The sequence below is a fragment of the Argiope bruennichi genome, chromosome 1 (genome assembly GCF_947563725.1).
Source record: "Argiope bruennichi chromosome 1, qqArgBrue1.1, whole genome shotgun sequence".
NCBI lineage: Eukaryota > Metazoa > Arthropoda > Arachnida > Araneae > Araneidae > Argiope > Argiope bruennichi.
In genome coordinates, this window is record NC_079151.1 from 73,322,756 (window position 1) to 73,346,182 (window position 23,427).

At 29.6% G+C, this 23,427-nt stretch overlaps 1 protein-coding gene across 7 annotated transcripts; it reads left to right on the top strand.

Annotated features, from left to right (window-relative positions):
* The first annotated feature begins 692 nt into the window (after positions 1-692).
* On the top strand, positions 693-21,290 carry LOC129968640 (proton-coupled folate transporter-like). Of its 7 annotated transcripts, none has more exons than XR_008784438.1 (7): positions 3,966-4,473; positions 8,262-9,338; positions 11,713-11,949; positions 12,560-12,643; positions 17,569-17,725; positions 20,623-20,782; positions 21,146-21,235. XR_008784438.1 is itself a non-coding variant. In XM_056082775.1 (7 exons), the coding sequence occupies exons 3-7, from the start codon at positions 8,357-8,359 to the stop codon at positions 21,225-21,227; spliced, it is 1,542 nt and encodes a 513-aa protein (XP_055938750.1). In that variant the 5' UTR covers positions 3,970-4,473; positions 7,625-7,703; positions 8,262-8,356; the 3' UTR covers positions 21,228-21,290. The 7 variants fall into 7 exon arrangements, 6 of the variants coding, with proteins under 6 accessions (XP_055938733.1, XP_055938750.1, XP_055938715.1 ...); XM_056082775.1 differs by lacking the exon at positions 20,623-20,782 and adding an exon at positions 7,625-7,703 and having other exon boundaries at positions 3,970-4,473; positions 21,146-21,290; XM_056082766.1 differs by lacking the exons at positions 3,966-4,473; positions 20,623-20,782 and adding exons at positions 4,548-4,702; positions 7,625-7,703 and having other exon boundaries at positions 21,146-21,290.
* Positions 21,291-23,427: the final 2,137 nt, after the last annotated feature.

Below are 23,427 nucleotides of genomic sequence, written 5' to 3' on the forward strand. Positions count from 1 at the left end.
CGCACAAAAACAGAAAACAAGTTTCGTATCCAAGTTTCATTTTTAAAAATTTTTGAGAATATTCTTATACCAGAGATGCAAATAGCATATGGCAAGTGAGGAAATTTTCATAATCATCAATTTAATAGGAGAGAATAAGAAGAAGAATCGCCTTTTTATATTCCTTAAATGTTATGTGTCAGTATTATAATCTCAAAAATAATGTAAGTGACCATTATGTATCACGGTACATGTATCAAAGCTGGAGAAACCTCGTTAAAATATCTTCACTGAATGTCTAAAGCAGTGCATTTCAATATAAAAGCTTTCAATTTTTTTATCATCCAACTTCTGAAATTATTACATCACAAAATGTAAGGCTTTTAAAAGTATTTCAGGTATTAAAAGTAAGTATTACAAGTCTACCTAAGTTTTGTTTTGAAGAAGCCATTAAGAGAAAACTATATATGTAATATTTAATTGGAAATTTTAGCAGGTGATAAAAATTTTTGGATGATGTTTTGAGAATTTGAGCTGAAATTATTTACGTATTATAATTTGCTCAACTTTCTAGATGGCGAGTTACCGATGATTGATTGGGAAACACGAGCCGCACACGCCGAGCTTGCTCTTTCTTGAAAGTGGTCAAGGCCATCGTCTAATTATACCGCCTTCGTATAGGCACTTTTTGCACGCTCGGCAGACCTGAGCTTGTTACACATCTGAAAAGAGGTTCACAACTTTTAAATTCGAGATTACTGTATAATTGATATTTTTGGCACACTTTTAATGAATTTCTTTTAGATACAATCATTTGGGACTTCAGTAAAATTAATAAAGCCATCATTCAGTATTTTAAAAAAAAGGAAAGGAAGAAAAAGAAAAAATAATTAAAAAAAATAAAGTGTTGAAATTACTAAATGCATGTATACTATTTTCTTTACTTTTTGTATTAAATAAGAAAGTTTTACTGAAAAAATATTTATATTTCCATAATAACAATAAATAATAGAGCAAAAATTAAAAATACAAATAAATGCACAATTTATTGTATATTAATAATATAAAAGTAATATAAAATATGTAATCAAGCGCATAATCATATGCTCATAATGCTTATAAACATAAATATTGGATAATAATTAAAAGTTAAATCTTAAAGGAACTGCTTTGAACAGGAGAAAAAGAAAATTAATAAAAAGAAAATAATCATTGTAAGTGAAGATAGATGGCAGTAGTTATCTAAGTGATAATATCAATATTTTATTTTCTCTATTTTTTTGATTATGCAAGTTTATTTTTACTTCTAATAAATTGAAAAGCTAATCTTATGAAGGTGAAGCACTTTCCTTTATATATCTTATTTATTTTTATCTTTTAAGAATCTTTCTCTTGCCATCTCACGTCAGTTTTTTCCAATTTTTAAGAATCCCAGCAAATTTATAAGCTTATTTGAAAAAAAAAAAAAAAAAAAAAAAACTCTTGCGAATTTGATAAGAAAGGTAATAAGTTGAAACTTTCGCAACATTTTTAACAAAAATATAAATCTCTGTTTTCAAATGATAGATATCTTTATTGCATGTATTACCTTAGTATTTGATTTCAAATATTCTTTCATAATCCGTAATCTGAAAACATTATTTGTTTCAAATAATTTTTTTTACAAAAGAGGTTGTTGTGAAACTAGACGCTAATTTTTCATCATACGGATTGTATGCCACTGAAAAATGAAAAATTCATTTTTACTCATTTTTTTTCACAGACATAAATGTAAAACATTTATAAAAACAGAAAAACTTTCATAATAATTTTGCATTTCTTCTCATATTTGGATGGAGTGTTATTAACATGCCTCATTTCATTCCTCAATAAAAATGGAGTTAAAGTAGAAAATATCTTAGAATTGATATTGAAGAATATGTTTTGTATATAATCTCTATATTTAGGTTAGTTTACATTTATCGAGATCCGTAGGTGCTGCATGAATTGTTTTGTAATCCAGTGCGAGGATACTCTTTTATATTGTTGATATTCATAATCTCTCAAGTAGTATAGCCTATTACACAATATTGTGCTAAATCCTTTTATATTATTAATATTCAATAATTTAATATAATATTATGCCTAACATCATACAATATTGTACAATACATATGTGTTACTAGGGCAGTACGGTCGTTTTATGTTAAATTTAATAAATACAGGGAAAATAACTGAGATAACTTGAGATAATAATAACTTGATAAAATAACTTGAGATGTCTTTCCTTTAACTCTCTATAAGCCCACATTTTGAAACCGGTATACAATTTTGGTATTATTACCATTTCTTTAGCTTCTTAAATTTTTTTAATTCGCGTACTCACAGAAGTACTAACACTAAATTGTAACTGATCTAATTCTAATTGGTTTATGAATTGATTGATTTAATTTGATGTATAATTGTGCAGAAATCTATTTTGATTATGTATGTCAAGTATATGATGTAATCTTAAATCATGGTTCAATATTTCAATTCAGAAATTCTTCATACGTCTGTGATCCGCCAACCAAAATCTATTTTTAAGTTTTATTTTTAAATCTGAAATTTGATACGTATCTTTAATTCTGGTAATTTGCTATGTGTTATATAATTGCATCGCGCAATCCACCTATCTTTTATTTTTGAGATGTCCTATTAACATGCTTACGGATGTACAAAAAAGTATCGTACTGGCAGATTTCACTAAAGTTTTGAAACACATCTACAGATTGTGGCGTGTACGAAACTTGAGCGAGATAAGAGGTAGATACGAGCGTGGGTAAAAAGGTTTCCAGCCTATCAAGGAAAAAAAAATCTGTTTAATGATTGCTTTATTTATTAACGTAGACTCCTTCCAAAGATATACACTTGCTCCAGCTGTGTGGCAATGCTTGGATCCCCTCTCTGTAAGAGCTTACTTCTCAAAGCAGGCATTCGTTACTTAGATGACTTCGATATCAGAGCAGAATTTTCCTTCCAGCCAGAAATTATTTCAGTTTGGAGAAGAGTTTGTAGTCCGGCAAGGCCATATCAGGAGAATAGAATGCACGAGGAAGAATTTCAAACTTCAGTTCATGAAGTTTGACCATCACAATGACAGCCTCGTGGACGGGAGCATTGTCCTAGTGAAACAGTATTTTCTTCTTGGCCAAACCTGGTCTTTTTTCTTTGATTTTGGAATGCAATTTATCCAAAAGATTAGCAAAATATTCAGCATTGATGGTCCTTCTTTTTTCTAAATGATCCAATTATAAAATTCCCTTAACAGTTCTCTTAACAGTTATTCCAAAAAAACTGTTGCCATAACCTTTCCAGCAGATGGTGCACTTTTTCCTTGTTTTGGTGCTAATTTGTCCTTTTCTGTCCTCTGTTTTAATTGCTGTTTGGTCTCTGGAGTATAGTGATAGATCCATGTCTCATCTATAATAAGAATACGCAGCAAAAAAAATCAGTTGGGTTTGAATTGTAAATATCCGATATGGTCATGCGCTGCAGTTTTTGATCTAAGGTCAGTAAACGCGGCACGCATCTTGCTGACAACTTTCTCGTGCCCAAAATATCGATTAAAATATGATATGTTCGTTTTGTGGATATACCAACAGATTCAGCAACCTCTGTCAATTTCAATCGCAGATCATTCATACCATTTTTGTGACCTTTTCTAATAATTTCATCTGTTGTGGTTAATTTTGGCTTCCATAGTGCTTGTATGACCACGTTAAAATCTGCAACCCATGTTTTAACAATTGTAAATGAAGGAGCAGATTCCCCCAGTGTAGTATCTAGCTAAGTTTTAATATCCGTGGGAAATAGGCCATTTATAAAAAAATATTTTATCACAGTTTGCACTTCAGTTATCTTCACACTCGGCTAAAAACAAAACAAGAAAGTTTTAAAACAGCACTGTATAAAAACAACCAAACACAAATCTTTTAAAATATGCAAGAAGTATTAAACAAAGATGGCACTTTAAAGTGCTTCGGTCAAAGTTATTCCAGGAGCGCCACCTCTGGGTCAGGCAGGAAACTTTTCATCCCACCCTCGTATTGAAAATCGCCTATCAAATTTCATTTGCTATTTCATCGTATCTTATCATTTCCTTTGTCGGTTCATTCTATCTTATCATTTTTTTAGCTGTCTTATTCACATTCAAACAGATATGATTCCAAACAGCAGTTTCTTTACAGATTTAGCGAAATCTTAGATATTAAAACTGATCAAAATATGAAGGAGGCGTTTTTTGAAGTTTATAATACTTTTCCTTTGTATATTTCATATGCGAAAAAAAATTAATTCTGTATCACATCTGTAAGTTTTAAAATATATCAGATATTTGATAAAAAAAAACATAGCATCAGTGCCGTGAAGTAATATAGAAAGTTATGATTGCTTCGTGTATTTTCCTTGGTATAAAGAACAAGATCTTCTAGAGGCCTTTAAACAGACAATGTAAAAACACAGAATATAAATAAGGTTCGTATCTTATTTTCTTCTATTTTTCTAAGATAAGGCGAATAAAGCAAAATGATATCGTACTAAACAATAGGTTGAGATATTCATTTCTTGACTACGGGTAACGCAATTGATTAACATAAAATCACGATATCACATCTTACACCTGCGGTTTAACATTGGATAAATGCATTGAAAGTTTTATTTTTATAGCAGGAACTGAGGAATTACCAACAGTAACTCAAAACAAGTGGGTAACAGTTTTTATTTATTTATTTCAGTCGCCATTTAATGGAAAATGTTTTCTTCTGGAACAAGCCATTTCTTTATTCTTTCAAAATGATGTAAAAATTTTGAAATTTGAAAATTATAATACATTTAATAGTAAAAATTGATATAATATAAAACTTCCAGTGCTTATTAAAGCGCAAAATCAGTAATTAAGATAAATGACTACAAATATACCGACATCACCGATTCGAAAAAAGTGTTACTCAAAATTGGCATCTCAGCAAATTAGCAGCAATTCAAATTAGCAGAAAAATTATCAATCATTGTCTCCTAATTGCTGCATAATTGTAGTACAAAATAATCCTGTAATTAGAAAAGCTCTTTCAGATTCTATGTCAGTTGTTTTAATAATTATCACATAATATTTTACCCTTTATGTTTCCCCTATTTCAAGATTTTATTAAAGTTTTTTTGTACCTGAAGTGAATTATCATATTGTGTTATCTGTCATATTTATCTGTTTTTATTAAAATGCCTCTACTTGCCACTCTGTTTAATGCTGCCACCGTAATAACTGCAGTAGAACTTATAATCTCAAAAAAGTCTATAATTATGCTCATAATTTATTGGATTATCATAGAATTTTATATATATCTTCCTATCAGTTTCAGAGTAGAAAACTTTATTCCCATGCCATTTACGGCTGAATTAACCATCTCAAATATCATTTTTTTTTTCAAAACGTATCATAAAATATCATAAAATAAATGGCACATTTAAAAAAAACTTATTAAACTGCAAAAGTATCAATTTTTATTGTATAACAAGAAAGCTGAAATTGTGAAACATCAGTTGAAACGAAATTTATTTCTAATAGCTGTCTAATTTCTAATGACATAATATAAATTTTCACGTAATACGCATTTTTAATTCTACATGAGATTTTAGTTTTAATTCTTTTATGTCATATAAACGATGTTTAGAATCATTTTTTTTATCTTAAGAGTTTAATAATGATTCATTTATAAATGAGTGATCTCTTTTTCCTTCATCTATTCATGTACAGTACATTCTGCAAAAATTATAGTTTCAAGTACTTGGTACTGGGCTCATATTTTATATGAAATTTGGTATAAAAATGACTCCTACCAGGAAATGGCGTAGGCAAAATAATACTACAAAATACACATTATCAGACTTTGAAAGAATTAATACCAGTTAGCAGTTGAAAATTTTGACGATTTCCATTTTAGCGATGCAAAATAATAAATAAGTCATCGAAAATTAACGACTATGGGAAATGGGTTAAAATTGGAACTGTAGGAAATATGAAATATCAGAAAATATTCCAAAACTAAAAAGTTTGAGTTTAGATTCTTAGTTACTATAATCTATCCCATTTTTAAATCTAATCACATTACTAAAAATATTCCTGTTTAAAAACTATAGCTATAAATACAATCTACTTTTTCAAAATATTTCGGATAGTTCAATTCATCAATTCATATGATCAATATGGTCTAAAAATATATGGTGAAAACTCTCTGTAATCAAAATTCATATTGAAAAAAAAATAATGCTTCAAAATACGGTCAAAACTCTCTGTAATCAAAATTCATAAAGCAAAATAAAAATAATGCCTCATAATATGGTGAAAACTCTCTGTAAACAAAATTTCATTTTGGAAAATAAAAACAATGCCTCATAATATGGTGAAAACTCTCTGTAATAAGAATTCATATTACAAAATAAAAATAATGCCTCTTAATATGGTGAAAACACTGCAATAAAAATTCATATTGTAAAATAAAAACAATGCTTCATAATATGGTGAAAACTCTCGGTAATAAGAATTCATATTACAAAATAAAAATAATGCTTCATAAGAAATTGAAATTTGCGATAGCAAAATTTCAATTTAAAAAAAAAATTAATTAATTTTTGTTACACTTTCGGAAAGTTAAATCAGCACGAGTGAATTATAACATTTTCTTTTATACAGACATTTATTTTCGATACTTTATTTTTTAGTATGCTTTTATACACGAATATGTTTTTATTTTATTTTTTCCAAATAGCTTAAATTATAAAGTAACATTTATAACTCTCTGAAGAAAAACGTGGTGTTTGTTTCTGCAAGACAGAATGTAATTTTAGTGATAATTCCGCAACAGACAAAATAATTTATTTCCTAATGTTTAAAGATACTTAATCATTTGCCTCAGCAAAACTATAAAAATATAATGCATTGAGATGTAAAATAAGTGTATGGAAATTTTAATTCAAAGAAACACTATTATTAATATTATCCATATAGTTATTTAATTATTTTCATTCACTAATTTAATCCTAAATCGGACTTATAATGAAAATAAATAAAATACTCTTAACCCTTTTGTTAGTACAATGAAAAATAATTGCTTTTTTATTTTAATTTTTTCTTTAACTTTTTGTTTGTTTATAAATCATAATTTTAATAATTACCCAATATTGAGGCAATTTTACTACCAAATTCTACCAAAGATAGGATATAAAAAATTAATTTAATGAAACCATTAATTGATGATTAAATTTTGAAAATATGAAATGTGGCCACATGATGAGACGATTTCTTGTCCTCAAAATTTCATACCACATTCACTTGGAAGACGGTTGCCTTCCGACATCACATTCAGCACAGTCTACATACGCGTCACAGTGATCTTTCTTCGGAATCCAAATAAGCCACAGTTCTATTTCCAAGCAGGGACCTAACCATTAAGCTATCAATAACTCCCCCAACTTTAGATAAGAAGCATCCTAATTAAAACAAAAATTATCTCAAAATAATTCAATGTTCTCATATGAGTAATACATTAATTATATATTTTTTCTCTAATTTTAATAATGTTTTAAAAATACCCTTAAATATATTTTACAATTATACTTTACACTGTTTTAGTTAATACACACACACACACATCCCGGGAGGCATGATTTATGTGCAAGCAGCAGCGACGAGCACACCAACACAAAACAAAGTAAGGAAAAGCTAATGAAGAATTTATCCCTGTGATTTATATACTGTGAGATTTTTATAGGAATTTCTCTACACCAGGGCAACCCAGGTAAGGAAATTATAAGGGATCTTTTAAAAGAATATGCTTGGATCGACAAATTATTATCCTTTCACTCTGAGTATAGGAACTTGTCGATGTCAGCAATTTTATTGAGATTCTGTTGTATTAATTAAATAAAAAAGGTGGAATTGGATCAGGAAATAAGAGAATATTTTAGAATGAAATTAATATGGGCTGAATTAAGATAAAACTTTGGAAATTAATTAGGATTAAATTAAATTAAATTTATATATATATATATATATATATATATATATATATATATATATATATGTGTGTGTGTGTGTGTGTGTGTGTGTGTGTGTGTATGTGTGTGTGTGTGTGTGTAAACCAAAAAACAGAGACGAATGTTTCAATATTTTGAACGAGATATTCCAATAGCTTTTTATTTTTTTAATATAACAAGCAATTGTTTAGATTGCTTAATAATGTTAATAATGCTATTTTTCTTTTTTTTAGATTTAAGAAACATCTATCGGGATTTCAACTCAATCTTGAAAGTGTACCTATTATATTTATAAGTTGTAATTAAACAAAAACCAACAACTGACAGTATGTCTCAAAAAGATTCAGCCAATCTTACAAATAGTCACGTTTCGTATCAAGGGGATTCTGATAATCTTCCTCCATCTCTTCATTTGGAGAATAAAGCATCTGGCGGCGATGAGAAGGACATATCTGACGAAAGCCAAAAAACTGAATCTTGTCCGAATCGCTTTGGAAAATGTTTGAGCAGATTCAAGCTAGAAATCTTGTCAGTTATATTCATGTTCTCCTGGGTTTTGAAAGAAGTTTCATCGACTTCTATGATTCTGGACAAAGTGTGTTTGGTTCATTGCAATTATTCTCATGAAATTTGTGACAATTTAGATAATTACACCGACATAAAATCTTCGGTGGCGAAAATGGCTACAAATTATGAACTTGGACACAATCTTATACAAACGGCACCAGCAGTTTTGATTTCGTGTTTCGTTGGACCTTGGAGCGATCAGTATGGCAGAAAAATTCCATTGTTAATTGCCATTGTAGGAATGGCATTGAATACTTTCGGCTCAGCTATATGCGCGTATTTCTTATACTCCAGAATTGAGTACTATTATATTCCAGCAATATTTACAGGTTGTTTTGGTGGAGTCGTGACTGTCTTGACTGTTATTTACAGTTATGCCTCAGATACGACCGTTGAAGTAGGAAGAACTATGAAGTACGCTTTTTTGGAAATGGCTCTTGGATTATCTCAACCTTTAGGAGTCGGTGCTGGTGGCTGGATTTACAAGTTTTGGGGCTATCCTGCAGTATTTCTGACATCCGCAGCTGGATTAACCGTCAGTTTTGTTTTGGTAGCTCTCTTTTTGCCGGAGACACGAGGTCAGGCAAACCACGACGCTTTGAAAACCAAGCTTAAAAATCTGTTTACTTTAAAGACATTGAAGGAAGGTTTCGCAGCCGCTGTAAAACAGCGACCCAATCAAGGTCGGAAACAAATATTGTTACTGATAATATGCATGTGTTTCATAGTAATCGCAACTAATTGTAAGTACTTTTTTTAAAAAATTTCATAGAAATATATGAGATTTATTGAACTAAAAACTAATCTTAATTCTAATTAATTAATTTTAGCAGTTTCAAGAAGGAAACGAGTCCAGAAATGATTTTCTTGGGGAAACGACAAAAAATGTATTGCTACTTTTTTTCATTTATTATTTTTTTAACCAATTTTTGCGTGAGGTGTTTGCATCAAGTATTTACTTAGTGGTTGCCTTTCTTTTTTCCCATCTAAGAATCTTTGTTATTTTTGTATCTTTGTTAGTTCTTCTTTAGTGCTTTCGATTAATTGGTTCTCATTTTTTTCATCAACTGCAGTCTTTTAGTTTGCGTTAAAAAAAGTGTGGTTTACAGACTTATAATTAAGACAGAAATAAAGTAAAATAAAACAAAAATAATGAAAATTCCTTTTTTCTAAAAAGAACCGCACCTTCCACCCCAGTCGTAGGACCAGAGGCTTCCGGTATAGTAGGCGAATCTCGTTTCTCATGTGGGTATATGAAGGCTGTGGGATCTAGTTACCTTCAGTTCCATGATTGTTGGATTTGTGCCGCGGTCAGAGATAATCATTGGAGTTCAATTTTAGTTCTTGCCTCTCTGACATCATGACAACTGTCATTCAGTTGATTCGCGGCTCCTGCAGAGCAGGGGTAACTTTTATGTTATTATAATAATATGCAGAACTACCAATAAACACAGCAATATTCAGTTTAAAAATATTCTTCCACTGAAAACAATACAATTTTGATAAACAACTTTCAGATTACCAAAACCAAATATCCCCCCTGGAGGGTACTTCGAAATGAGAATGAGAAACTTCCAGCATGGTGGTTGGTTCTCCCCACCCTGGAAGGTACACGAAAAGGTGGCGGTGTGGCTCTTCCCATCGATGACAGAACGTATTTCTTTAGGGAAGGGTTGTACTGTGGCTGGTGATGGTACTTTGGACTCAACTACAGTTCCCGCCATGCTGCTGTTGCGTCAGTCCGGTCATTCAGTATTATTTATCCGTGTATCTTCGGGTGGGTCGAAGAATCGGTGATATGACTTACCAAAACCAAATGAACATTATTTAAAAAGGGAATTTCTAGCAGCAGGATTATAATTTGTTCACTTCGTAAAAGTGTTAGAAATTTCCTCTACACGGCAATATGCAAGAAATTCAGACGTTGATATATTCATGATTTTTTTTATAATGAGGAAAACAAAATGATACAGATTTGCAATTTATCTGTTTTGAATTAATTGCGATGGATATAATAATTATTTAATAAAATACATTACTTATTATGTTTCCTAGAAGGAACTGTAAATGTTCGCACTTTCAGTTCCAATTTTAGTCTCATAAAATAGGGGATATTCCACTGTATATAAATGATTACTGTATATAAGCGTGTAAAGCCAATAGATCATAATAATTAGCTCATTCAAAAAATTTTAAAATAAAGTGAACAAGAGAGCCCGTCTCTTAGATTAAGTGATGCAGTTTTTATTTTATTTTATTCTCAAAAAATATATATATTTCAAATTTTGGTACTCATATGCAGAATTCGTTTCATTGGAATCATATATAATTTTATATTATATTATTTGCAAATATTAAACACCTTTTAAAATCTATTTTTAGTGACATTTGCGTGATTATATATTAAGAAACTATGTAAAATAAAAAAATAAAATCTTGTATTTTTTTTTTAATTTTCAAGTTACATATCCTTTTAAAAAATTTCACTCTATTTATTGGAACTATATTCTCAGAGTATGCATAGTTAGGGGTGAGTTTATACAGGATTCTGTTTTTTTTTTTTTTTTTTTTTTTTTTTTTTTTTATTACTCTTATTGGTTTATGGTTGTGAAGCTTAAAATTATCGCCTGTCACCATATTTTCGATTCTGCTGTAAAACAAATACTTTCAGAATATATACATATATATATAACTTAAGAAAGTAAATAACAAAACTTTGGTTAAACAGTTCATTAATTAATTGATTAAATTTTCAGTATTTCTAATAACTATCCTTTTCAGTAACTATTTCTTTAATAATTTTGTTCGTTAATTCTTCAATTTATTTATTTAAACTTAGAAATCTGTTTAAAATTTAAAAAGTTTGGTACTATATAATTTCGTAAATTTTTCTATAGAATAAATTATTTTCATTTTTTTTATTATATATTAATGTATTTAATGTGTTAATATCCGAACATTTAAAGAATTACTTTTCAGCTAATAATAAATTTGAATGTGGGAAATTTTGAGATTCCGTTACAGTTCAATCACAAGTGAAAAAAAAAATCCTTTTTATGCTTTTATTTTTAATATAGATTTTCTATAATACAATTGAGACTGAAATGATTTTTTTAGCTACGGGCAACGTAAATTACATTTTTGCTCATCTTGTATACAATTGGGATAATACAACATTTTCAACAAGCAGAGCCGTCTATTCAGTCATTGGTGTCGTTGTATTAGTCATCGTGGTTCCAATATTAAAATATTTCAAATCCGGAGATCCCGTCCTTGGATTGATTGGAACGATATCCATTCTTTTGAAATACGTTGGAATCGGACTGGCATTGAAACCAGCAGTATATCACATTGGTACGTATAGACATTATTTTTTTTCTTAATATGAGAGAAATCTGTTCATTATCTTTCACTTTTTTTTTTTCATTTCTGTAGTGACATTTTTTTATGAATTAAGGATTAAAATTATTTATTAGTAATTTATTGTATCTATATATGCTGAACTTAGCATTTGAACTTACTGATTTGGAGATATTGATTTATTGATTCAGACTCTGGCTTGTAAGGATTACAGCTCAAACTCAACTCTTAAATTCATTCACTCAGCATACACCGCATACTCAATAAAGCACTAAAATATTTCTTAATAAAGTTAGAATTTTGCTAATATAAAGTGACAATAAAAACAATATTTATTATAACATATAAAAAAGTTCTCATTTATTGTTTGAAACAATTAATTTTTATAATACAATCCATTTAATATAAAAATTTCTATTTAATGAGTGTAAATTTATTGTCGTTATTTTTACTATGATTTGTTAAACTTCTTTTATTTTAAAATATGAAATTACCATTTTTTTAAGGCAAATGAATTTGAATATATATTGAGGCAATATGTAACTGAATTTTCATGCATATGCTTTTTGATTGCTGAAAATCGATGTTTCTCGTATTTCCATAGCCAACATTCTAGGCAGCTTGAGCGGTTGTGCATCTCTTGCAGGACGTTCTCGAATTTCTAAAGTGGTTTCAGATGAAGATATAGGTGAGATATTGAATTTTAGGAGTAATAAGCAGAACTAGAATTAGTCTTAATGATTATAAAAGGTAAAATTATTAAAAACATAAAATAATTATGTTTCTTCACTTCGCTCATGCTGGGTATTTTAGATCAAACAACATCCAAAAATATCTGAAAATGAGTCAAACTCATGGCCAGAAAAATCATCTTCTAACAGTAAAAACCCCTGGAATGATTTCATGTTGCACAATATCTGCAACTGATACACTTGATATGGTATATGGTTAAGGGGCCACTTAACAAATCAATAAGTCATAACGGTGGACTTGAAAAACACCTGTAGAATTCATTTTGTCAAATTTTCAACATAGTAGTGTATATAAATTGATACCACGATACAAAAAAATATTTAAGACATTGTGCTAGAAGTTACCAAATATGGTAAGTAGTTGCTCCTAGCGTGGTAAATTCTCACTAAAAACGAAATTTTTAATTAAAAATCAATAGAAAAGCTTGATTATTTTCTCCAGTGACTTTGAAGCATATTTTTCAGAAACCAATTTTTATACCACTCTAAAATACAAAGAATATTCTTTACATTACTTAAATAATTTAAGAAATTTTCAAAAAAATTAGTTTGGAACTAATTTTTTTGTTGCAAAATTTATTAGTTAGCTTGTTTTATCTTTCATTCTAAATTTGTTCATGTATATATATATATATATATATATATATATATATATATATATATATATATATATATATATATATATATATATATATATATATATATATATATATACAGGGTGTCTCAAAACCCTTGACCTCGGCTTTAATTCCTTAAATATTGATCATAGACATATACTGCAAATTGCAAAGTTGCGTAAAAAAGGTGTAAAATGTTATGAAATCGATTAAAACTTTCAGGGGATTAAACTTTAAAAAATACAAAATTTAAATTTTTATACGGACCCCGTACAAAAAAATTTCTTATGAGGAAAATTTGACCCATTCTCTAATAAGGTCATGTACAAAATTGCAGCAATATATCACAAAAAGTCTCAAATATATGAAACTACTTAATGCTGACTTAAACCACTTTTCGATGCCTGGATATGAATTCGCAAAGAGGAAATATCATATCGGATGTTCGTGTATTAGTGGTCGTACACAAGTTAACAAAGAAAGTAATGATTGAATAAATAAATAATAATTTTGCTACTTATTGGTTCAAAAGAATTAAAAATTTGTAGAAATAACAATTTAAAGGAGAGATTGTAAAAGGAAAGATTACATAAAGGAAAGATTACTTAAAAGAAAGATTACTAAAGGGAAGATTACATAAGTTTTTTTTAAGTGTTCATTGACTTTGCTATTTTTAAGTTATATTCTGTAATTCATGATATAAATTTTTAAAGTATTTTTCAGGAAGCATTGATATTAAAATTTGTATTTAAAACTAAAGATATGAAGCACATTTAATTTCCTTATGGTGCATTCCTGGGTCGCGTTATCTGCACTGAAGCTGAAAACATTTGCATTTTAATTTGTGATTGACCCTTCACCAACTTTGTCTTAACATATCTTTTAGAGTTTTCATGATAAAATTCTTAAATTTGGTACATGAACTTATTAAAGAATGGGACACATTTTACTCACAGGGAATTTTTTTGTACGGGGTCCGTATAAATATTTAAATTTTGTATTTTATTAAGTTTAATCCCCTGAAAATTTTAATCGATTTCATAACATTTTGCATCTTCTTTTACACAACTTTGTAATTTACAATATGTGTCTATGATCAATATTTAAGGAATAAAAGCCGCGGTCAAGGCTTTTGAAACACCCTGTATATATATATATATATATATATATATATATATATATATATATATATATATATATATATATATATATATATATATATATATATATATATACAGGGTTTCATCTACAAACGACGTTTAGTAGATGAAAATCGCAAAATATAGAGAGCCCGAAAATTGTTGGAAACTGTAAACAATTAATAAAAAATAACAAATGAGGTTTGAACAATAAATTTTCTTTTATGTGAAAGCACATTCCCAAAGGTTGTTTCTCACATAGGTAACATGCCGATTTGAAAATACGGGGGGCGTAAGTTATTGAAAACCTTAAAATTGTTTATAAGCCATATCTTGAAATATATTAAAAGTTGAAGAAAAATAAAAGCTTGTAAATGTAAGAAATTTTATAATCAATAATTTGATATAAGCATGTATTATGAAAACTGAGGAGATTTTAAGATATTTAAGTAAAACTGAAATGTGTACAAAGAAACATCACTGCAACATCGGTACCGATGTTTGCAGAGGGTTTTATCAAATTCGAAAGATAAATTCAAAGAAATGATAATAGGCATTAAGGAGATGAAAAATTACTATAAAACATTGGGTCGCAGGTGACGTTTATTCGGGGCAAATCACAAAAACAGACATCGAAAAGACAATGAACCTGTTGAAGAGAATGGCTTATGAATGCAAAGATTAGTAAAAAGGTAGTCTAAGAAAAGAAACGTTTTCGCATGTAAATTTTCCATGCGTTTGTGGAAAATAAGGGCAGCGAGCAAATATTCATTAATGAGCATTGTAGAATTGATGGCCGTTAAACTTCATTCAGAAACAACATGCCAGATTTCACGAATGACGAATACGCTGATATGCATTTAACTTACGGCCGATCGGATGATAATGGACGCCTTGCACAAAGAATGTTCCAAGTCCATGTTCCAAAGAGGCGTTGGTTCACGATACCACGTTTGCAAACATCGATCGACTGCTGCGCCACACAGGAAGATGCATACTTTTCTGTGAGAGGTTTAATCTCAGATGAAGCCTGCTTTACGAAGGAAGGCGTCTTAAACAGGCACAATGCGCATATTTTGTCATTCTAAAGTCCCCACATAATTATCTTGTCCCCACATATTATATTTGGGCAGGGTCATCTATTGGGATCGTATCTTCTGTCCTTAGTGGCGAAACGTACCTTGTTTTCTTCCAGCACGTACCTCCGGATTTACTGCAATACCGACAATTGCACGCTAGAACATTTGATTAATGTGTGATGGTGTGAAAGCACATTTTAATTGCATTCGTGAAATATGACTTGTTGTTTGCGACTGAAGCTTAACGACCATCAATTCTGCACTGCTCATTAATGAATACTTGCTCGCTGTTTTTATTTTTCTCGAACGCATGAAAACTTTACGAGAAGGTTTCTTCTCGATTACATTGTTCCTAATCCATGCATTCATAGGGCCATTCTCATCGCCAGGCACATTCTCTCTTCGACGTCTGTTTTTGAGATTTTCACCTAATAAACGTCATCTGCGACCGAATGTTTTGTAGTAATTTTCCGTCTCCTTAATGCCTATTATCACCTCTCTGAAACCAACACCCTCTGCAAACATCGGTACCGATGTTGTAGCGATGTTCTCAGGTACACTTTTTAGTTTTTCTTGAATATCTTAAAATCTCAGTTTCTATACTACATGATTATATTAAATTAAAGAGCATAAAAGTCCTTACATTTTCAAGCTTTTATTCTTCTTCGAGTTTTAATATTTTTGAAGATATGAGTTATAAACTAATTTTTCGTTTTCTGTAATTTATGACCCCCTGGATCATCAAATTGGCATGTTACTTACATGAAAAATAACCTTTGGGAATGTGCTTTCACTTAAAAGAAAATTCATAGTTCAAACATCATTTGTTATTTTTTTATTAATTTTTTACATTGCCAATGACTTTGAGACTTCCTATATTTTTGTGATTTTCACCGACTAAACGTTATTTTGAACCCTATCTTGTATAGTGAATTTTAACTTTCTTGATACCTAATATCACCCCTCTGAATTGCCGGTCGAATTCGGCAACACGTTGTGTGTATATATATATATATCACTTTAAACGAGCAATTCTTATATACATATAAATTTATTTCGTGTATCTCGGAAATGGCTCAAACGATTTGGGTCATATTTTATATTTAAATAAGGTTTTGCTTTTTAAGTTCGTGCATATGGGTGTCCTTCCTGAAAACATGCGATTTTACACACACACACACACAAAAAAAAAAAAAAAAAAACAATTTTTATAACTAAATATTAGAGCGTTTTTCTACCTGCTGTCATGCTGACCTTGCCATATAGGGCTATCTTGTAAATTTTTGTTGTAATCTCAAAATCTTGGCGTTAATGGATATGACATAAAGTAAGTTTGAAATGTAAATCAGTATATGATTCGTATATAAATATTTTCTTCGAAGAAACATGATTTTACAAAACAAAAACCCTATAATAATAAAGAAATAAAACTGTCGAACAAAGTATGGTTCCCAGGTACTCATTTTGTAATTTCTCGGACTCCGTTTTCACTGCTCTGCAACTTCAACTTCGGAATTGAAGGGGTTATTCATTTTTCCATGAAATCAAGGGTTTGCAAATTAATTTTAAAACTATATAATATCGAAATTCTTTCGCTCGCTCGTTCTTTCGTTATTTCTGCTTTCTGCCTCGGTTCACCATTCTACTCTAGCTTACACACACACACCATCGATTTGATTTCAAAATCTCGTAAGTCGTTCTAAATTTTTATGAATTTGGGATTTATTTGGATTTTAATAAGAGAAAAAACGAGAAATACTGTTTGAAATGCCTTGTAAGCCAGTTCATCAAATTAATATTCCTAGTTTACATTTAAAACCATTATTATTGTCTTATGAAAAATTTCCATTTTGCGAGTTACGTGGTTTTTAAATTAGGCCAACAATATTCACCATCAGAATTTATTCTAACTACTGACATATCTGTCTATTTCCTTTTTCTTTTATATAGTCTAATATCTTGTTAGTTTTGTTCAGTTTTGATGTTTCGACCGATATCCTTTTGACGATATTATTTTATTTTGCAGGCAAAGTTTTCTCATTTGTGGCAACGTCTGAAGCGTTGCTTCCTATTTTAACGACAGTCCTTATCTCTCAAATTTTCACAGCTTCTCTTGAAATATATCCTGCTATGCCGTACATCGTATTGGCACTCTGCCTGATTTTACCTCTCGGTGTCTTTGGGTGAGTATCTAAAGCTCCAATCCAAATAACAATAAAATTGTGCTTATATTATTCTATGTTTAATTTGGTTTCTCTATAGGCGAGTTATAGGTGGCAGGCCTTACACTCAACCGTATGCTTTGATGGAGAAGTTAAATAAATAAAACATAAATAAAATTCCGAGTTTCATAAAACCTTAACGCATTTCTATGAAAGTATAGCGTATTTGAATCCGAATCTACATCCCCGGAGCGTGTTAAAAGTTGGAGGGGAGTAAAGCCTATTCATTTTACCATGAAGATCGGAAAATGAAGTGAAGTACACTCCCGAATATCCGGCCTAATGTGGCAGAAGGGTAGGCAGGATAACAAATAAGCCGGAGTTCTATGAACTCATTTCTTTGTCCACCAATATCAGAAGACAAAATTTTTATACCAAAACTCAATGTTTTAATATGTATTTTCTTATTGAATACTAAAACCTCCATTTATCTCAAGCTAAGTAGAATGTGAACGCTACTTGGCGAATCATAGAAGCAGTTGCCGGTCGTCAGAGTCTAGTCGCTGTATAGCGCATCATTGCTCCTCCATAGTTACTACAACTTTTTTTTCGGTTATCGCCCATTTTGAAATCTTCACTGTGCAAACTGCACAGTGAATGCAACAGATGCAACGCCTTGCCTTCCTCGTTTAATTACGACGAAAGAAAAATAGCTCAGAGAGTAATGAAGCCGGATAATATTCAGATGCTCGGAAGTGTACTGTACTAAATATTGGCCAATAGCAATTAAAAATGAGTTTAATTAAATGAGTTTTGAAACATTTTAATTGCAAAATAATATAAATTTCTTCATATTTATTATTTTTTTACTTTTTTAAATTTTGAAATCAATTGCCTCTAACTATTTCGGTCACTGGTACGTAATCAAAAATTTACTTAACTATTCATCAAGTGATAATTTAGTTCTGAAAACATGAGAATATTTTGCTGCCATCGAATATTCATATGTGTATGAAATTTCAATTTTCTGACACATTAAGGAAAAAATGAAAAATTAAATATCAAAATTCTATAATTACAAACATGAAACAAATAAAATTAAAAATTAAAAATTGCTCAATTAATGTATTAATTTTTCGAAAGCTATAAAATAATTTGAGGATTAAAAATTAACTTTCAATTTAATCAATAAACAGTTTCTAATATTGGAGCTAATGAGGACAGGCGGCCGTTACAACAACAACAACAAAAAACATTCTGCAAAATTTTTGGGAGAATTTCAGTTGTTTTTATTAGGATCTATGAAATATAAAGACAAATTTTCGCACGGATCTTTTAATCAAATAATGTTTGTTTTGTAAGGAATCTTTTAATCAAAAGCTCAAATTTCAAAAGCAGACATACATCTTAACCCCATTTTAATAATACATATTTTGTTTTTTCGCATCTATTTCAGTAATTATTATTTGAGAGAAAATATTTCAAGCTAGATTTTTCTATTGTAAAACAGTAATTACTTTTCTGGAATCTCTCTCAAGTAACCGTTTTTTAAGTCACCGATGTTTAAACAAAGATGCTATTACACTTTTACAATCAAAATTGACATAGCTATTAGATTTTTTTTTACATGTATATAAAAAATGGTTCACCAACGTTCATATTCTCAGTCTAATACGACTGACTAAAATTATTGGCCAATTAAAATTGGCCAAATTGGCTTAACCTAGAAAACATCATAGTTTAATCTTCGAAGAACAAAAACAAGTCATTAATATATGTACAGTTAGATTAAACATTTGAAACAGTTTTCATATTCTTCGTATATTGTTCATTTAAGGCAAGCGTTTCAAGCATCACTTAGAATACTTTTGTTTCCCAGAACTGATGCATACCGTTGATTTATTTTTAAATAAAGACGGTGAATATTCATTTATCTAACGGTTCAGATATTCAGATAAATGAAGAAGTTTCGGCCACGAATGATTCAATTCATTGTCATAGACATGAAGCATTGCATCTTTTTTAATGCACTATAAAATGATTATTTTTCTATTCAAACGAATTTTTTTCAATAAAAAGGATTTTCAAAATTACGGTAGATAGTAATGTAAAAACAATTGATTGATATATTAAATAAAACCTGCTGAATGATTAAGGGAAAATAAAAAGGTCATAAAAATTTCACTGAAAAAATACAGATGCACATTTAGCTTGTTAGGTGTTAGCAGCATTAAATAATTATAGCTTTACATTAGCATTGTATTTTATTGTGAGATTCAGATCATTTACTGAATAATAAGGATTAAACTGTATAACTAACAATCTGTATATTTGAGCTTAATTCCTAAGAACTGTGAACACTCTTGTATAAAATGGAGTTCTTTGATTTTTCATGTAACTTCACCAATTTATATTTTAATAAATTTGTATTCTTATTTCTCGACAATTTTTCGAAGCAAAAAATCTGGAAACCAGATGAAGATTACTTGGTGACCAGTATTACACAACACCCCACCACAACCACCAAAAAAAAAAAATCTAAAATCCACATTTAACACAATTTAGTAACACTTTTTATCAGTACATACTCATCTAATAATTGAAAAGTATTTAGATAATATTTGATTTAAATGCTTACATTTAAGAAAAATGCAAAAAAAATAATCTTTTCATTTGAATTTTTCAATGTGAATAGGTTTTTTTTTTTATTTCCTTTAACTGAATTTTTAAGATTAAAGAATTTTATGCAATGCCATAACGTTAAGATGACTTAAATATGATCGTGAATCTTGCTTTGTAATCTATGATCTTAAAAAAATATTTTAGTAAAATATAATGTCATAAAGATTTTAAAAAAAATCTATTCATTTTATTTTTGAAGTTTTGGAATAAACAAATTATTGATTTATTCTAATTAGAAGATGTAGCGAGAATTCTTTGAACTGTAATGTGTTGCCAAATAAGATAACCGAAATCTACCTTTGGTGAATTGGCGAACATTGACTTGCAACCCTCACAACGAAAAATGAACTTTCCAAGATTTCTTCAGTCGATGTGTGATTCCCTTGAGTGCATGTGGTAACCCAATGTTTACTTTCTAGTTGTAATTGTTTTATAGTATTGGTTAATTAAAATTTGTTTCAAATATTACTTGACTAATTCCTATTAAGACCATTATAAAAATAGGCTTTATTAGTTAATTAAACTTATTTTATATGTATTTTTTGCATAATAACAATTTAATGGAAATAAACAACAACAAAAAAATACTTCAGAATATTTTTTAAACTGCGAAAATATTAGATATAATTTTTTTTTCTTTTAATACAAATGCCATTATGACTCTAAATTTTACCAAAAAATATCACATGATTTCTAAATTACAGTTCATTGGTCCTGCTAATAGCAACTATATTGATAAAAGAATGGATTTTTTCCTAGGTGGATGACTCGTCTTCCGAATGCAAGCTCTGCATACAATGAAAGCGACGACGACACAGCGCCTGCGAACACCGATGCTTGAAAATGTAATGATGCATAAATTATTTAATATTTTGTTGATTTTTTTTTATTAAAATTCACTTTTTGAGAATGTGAGTAAAAGTCTGTTTTATTATTAACACGGTAATTATCTTTTATAAAATACTAGCATTACCCGCACAACGTTTCCTGTGGCATAAGATCGAAGAGAAAAAATTAGCTTTAAACTTAAGTCTAGCTTCCACCGGATATGACATGGGTATGTCACGCAATATCAAACAAACATAAAAATATGTTTAAAAGTCATCAAAAATAACTACAAAACTATTTTTATAGCACACATTCAAAAATATTTAGATCCTAAAAAAGTAAAACTATGATATGTTCATAGACAAAATAATTCATTAAAAACATAAATAGAAAAGCTGTTTTAAAATGTAAAAATACAACAAACAAGTCATTGTACCCACTGTTCCACATTTGTTTATTAACTCTGTATAATCTGATATAGAAATAAATTTCAGCTTGCTTCATAACATTTCTTTGTAAACTATATTGGCTGTTTCTCCACCTGGTGAAAAGACAAAAAGATTTTGTTTCGCAATTCAGGCGGAGTACTCCTTTTCGGACCAAATATCAAGAACTTGTGTTCTGTTACTTCTCCTCTGTCTCAAATTTAAATATCTTTCTCTGTCAGCAGATAGACAATCGCTTCTCTCCTCATGAGATTTATTCGATCTCTGTGATTCAGTTGCAGTTCGATTTAAAAAGAAACGGTTACTTAGCTCAGTGGCTCTTAACCTTTTTAAGCCGCGACCCAAATTTGAGAAATATGTTCATGTCGCGACCCAAAAAAAAGTCAAATTTTTTTCATTGCTTTATTTTAGATCGTATTTTTAAAAAATCTTCAATCCTACGATGATGATTTTTTTTAACACAAATTTTTTATTTATTTTTTAATAATAAAGATAAACAAAAGTACTTTTCGATCCAAGGAAAATTTAATTAATAATCAAGTGTTTTTAATAATTTTTATTGACAAAATTAAAATATATTTATAACTTTTTGAAAATAATTGACATTTTAACTTATTCCTAAAAAAAAAAAAGAAATATCAATACATATGTTAAGTCTTATAAATTTTAAATGCAAGTCATACAGTTTTAATGAGAACCTTGTGCTTGAATACATTTTGAAAGATCATTAAACCTCGGTTGAATGCTTGTCAAGGAGCACCTTATATCTATTTCAGGATTTAACTTGTTCCGGTAATTGTTTTTGATTACACACAGAGCCGAAAAACCAGCCTCACACATATATGTTGTTGCAATGGGATCTTATATTTTTTGGATATTTTTTGATCTTGTTAATCACATTCATTTTCGATTGTTGATATTTATTCAAGTCGTCATTTCTAAAATGTCTGAAATTTGGTGTATTACTAACTTTTTTGGTTCGACTCAGCGCGACCCAAGAAATATACTTCGCGACCCAATTTTGGGTCGCGACCCATAGCTTAAGAACCGCTGACTTAGCTCAACAGGAGACCTCCTTCCTTAAGTGTGGACATTCTTCCTCTGATATTCGCTAACCGAACGTTTCTTTCCTCTACATTTTCATTATCGCACAACAAACGAAGCGTTTTGGCATTTAATGTGCTCCGACCAAGGTTGGATTTCCTTTTTTTGGAGCATAATGGCTTTGAATCACTGTTTAAAATCAGACGTAGACAAAGAAATGTATCGCAAATGCATACCACAGCTATTGCTATTTGCGCATGCGCAATTTGAAGTTTTCGCACATGCGCAGATAAATGCAAAGCCCAGATACTGCTGTTTTACGCATGCGCGAATCGTAGTAGGAAAATAATTAAAATCGCAATTATAAAATTCCTTTTTTTATTTTGATATGACTTCAACATACTAAGACCTTCCCCAGAAAATGACCTACAAAATGGTATAAATATCACCAATATCAGTTAAGTATTTCTCCAGTTTTTCTCTTTCAAACATGCCGACGCTTTCAACAGACTTCATTTTATACTATGTATAGATGACTAATACCTAAACATAAGCGGATAATAATATAAAATAAAACATTCGAAAAAGAACATTAAATGATCGGGTCGTAGCGACTATCAGTTTGTAATTGATAATCAACCAATTACAAAACTCCCATTATTAATATATGCAGCAACTCTTCTCAATGGAACGCAAGAAATGTTAGAATAATCACAAGACCGT

What these genes read in the sequence shown, in the direction of transcription:
- LOC129968640 (XM_056082758.1), top strand. Translation starts at nt 8,357, where the DNA reads ATGTCTCAAAAAGATTCAGCCAATCTTACAAATAGTCACGTTTCGTAT. An exon ending in ACCAGCAGTATATCACATTG is followed by an intron (nt 11,950 to 12,559) that starts GTACGTATAGAC and finishes GTATTTCCATAG; the next exon opens with CCAACATTCTAGGCAGCTTG. An exon ending in TTACCTCTCGGTGTCTTTGG is followed by an intron (nt 17,726 to 21,145) that starts GTGAGTATCTAA and finishes ATTTTTTCCTAG; the next exon opens with GTGGATGACTCGTCTTCCGA.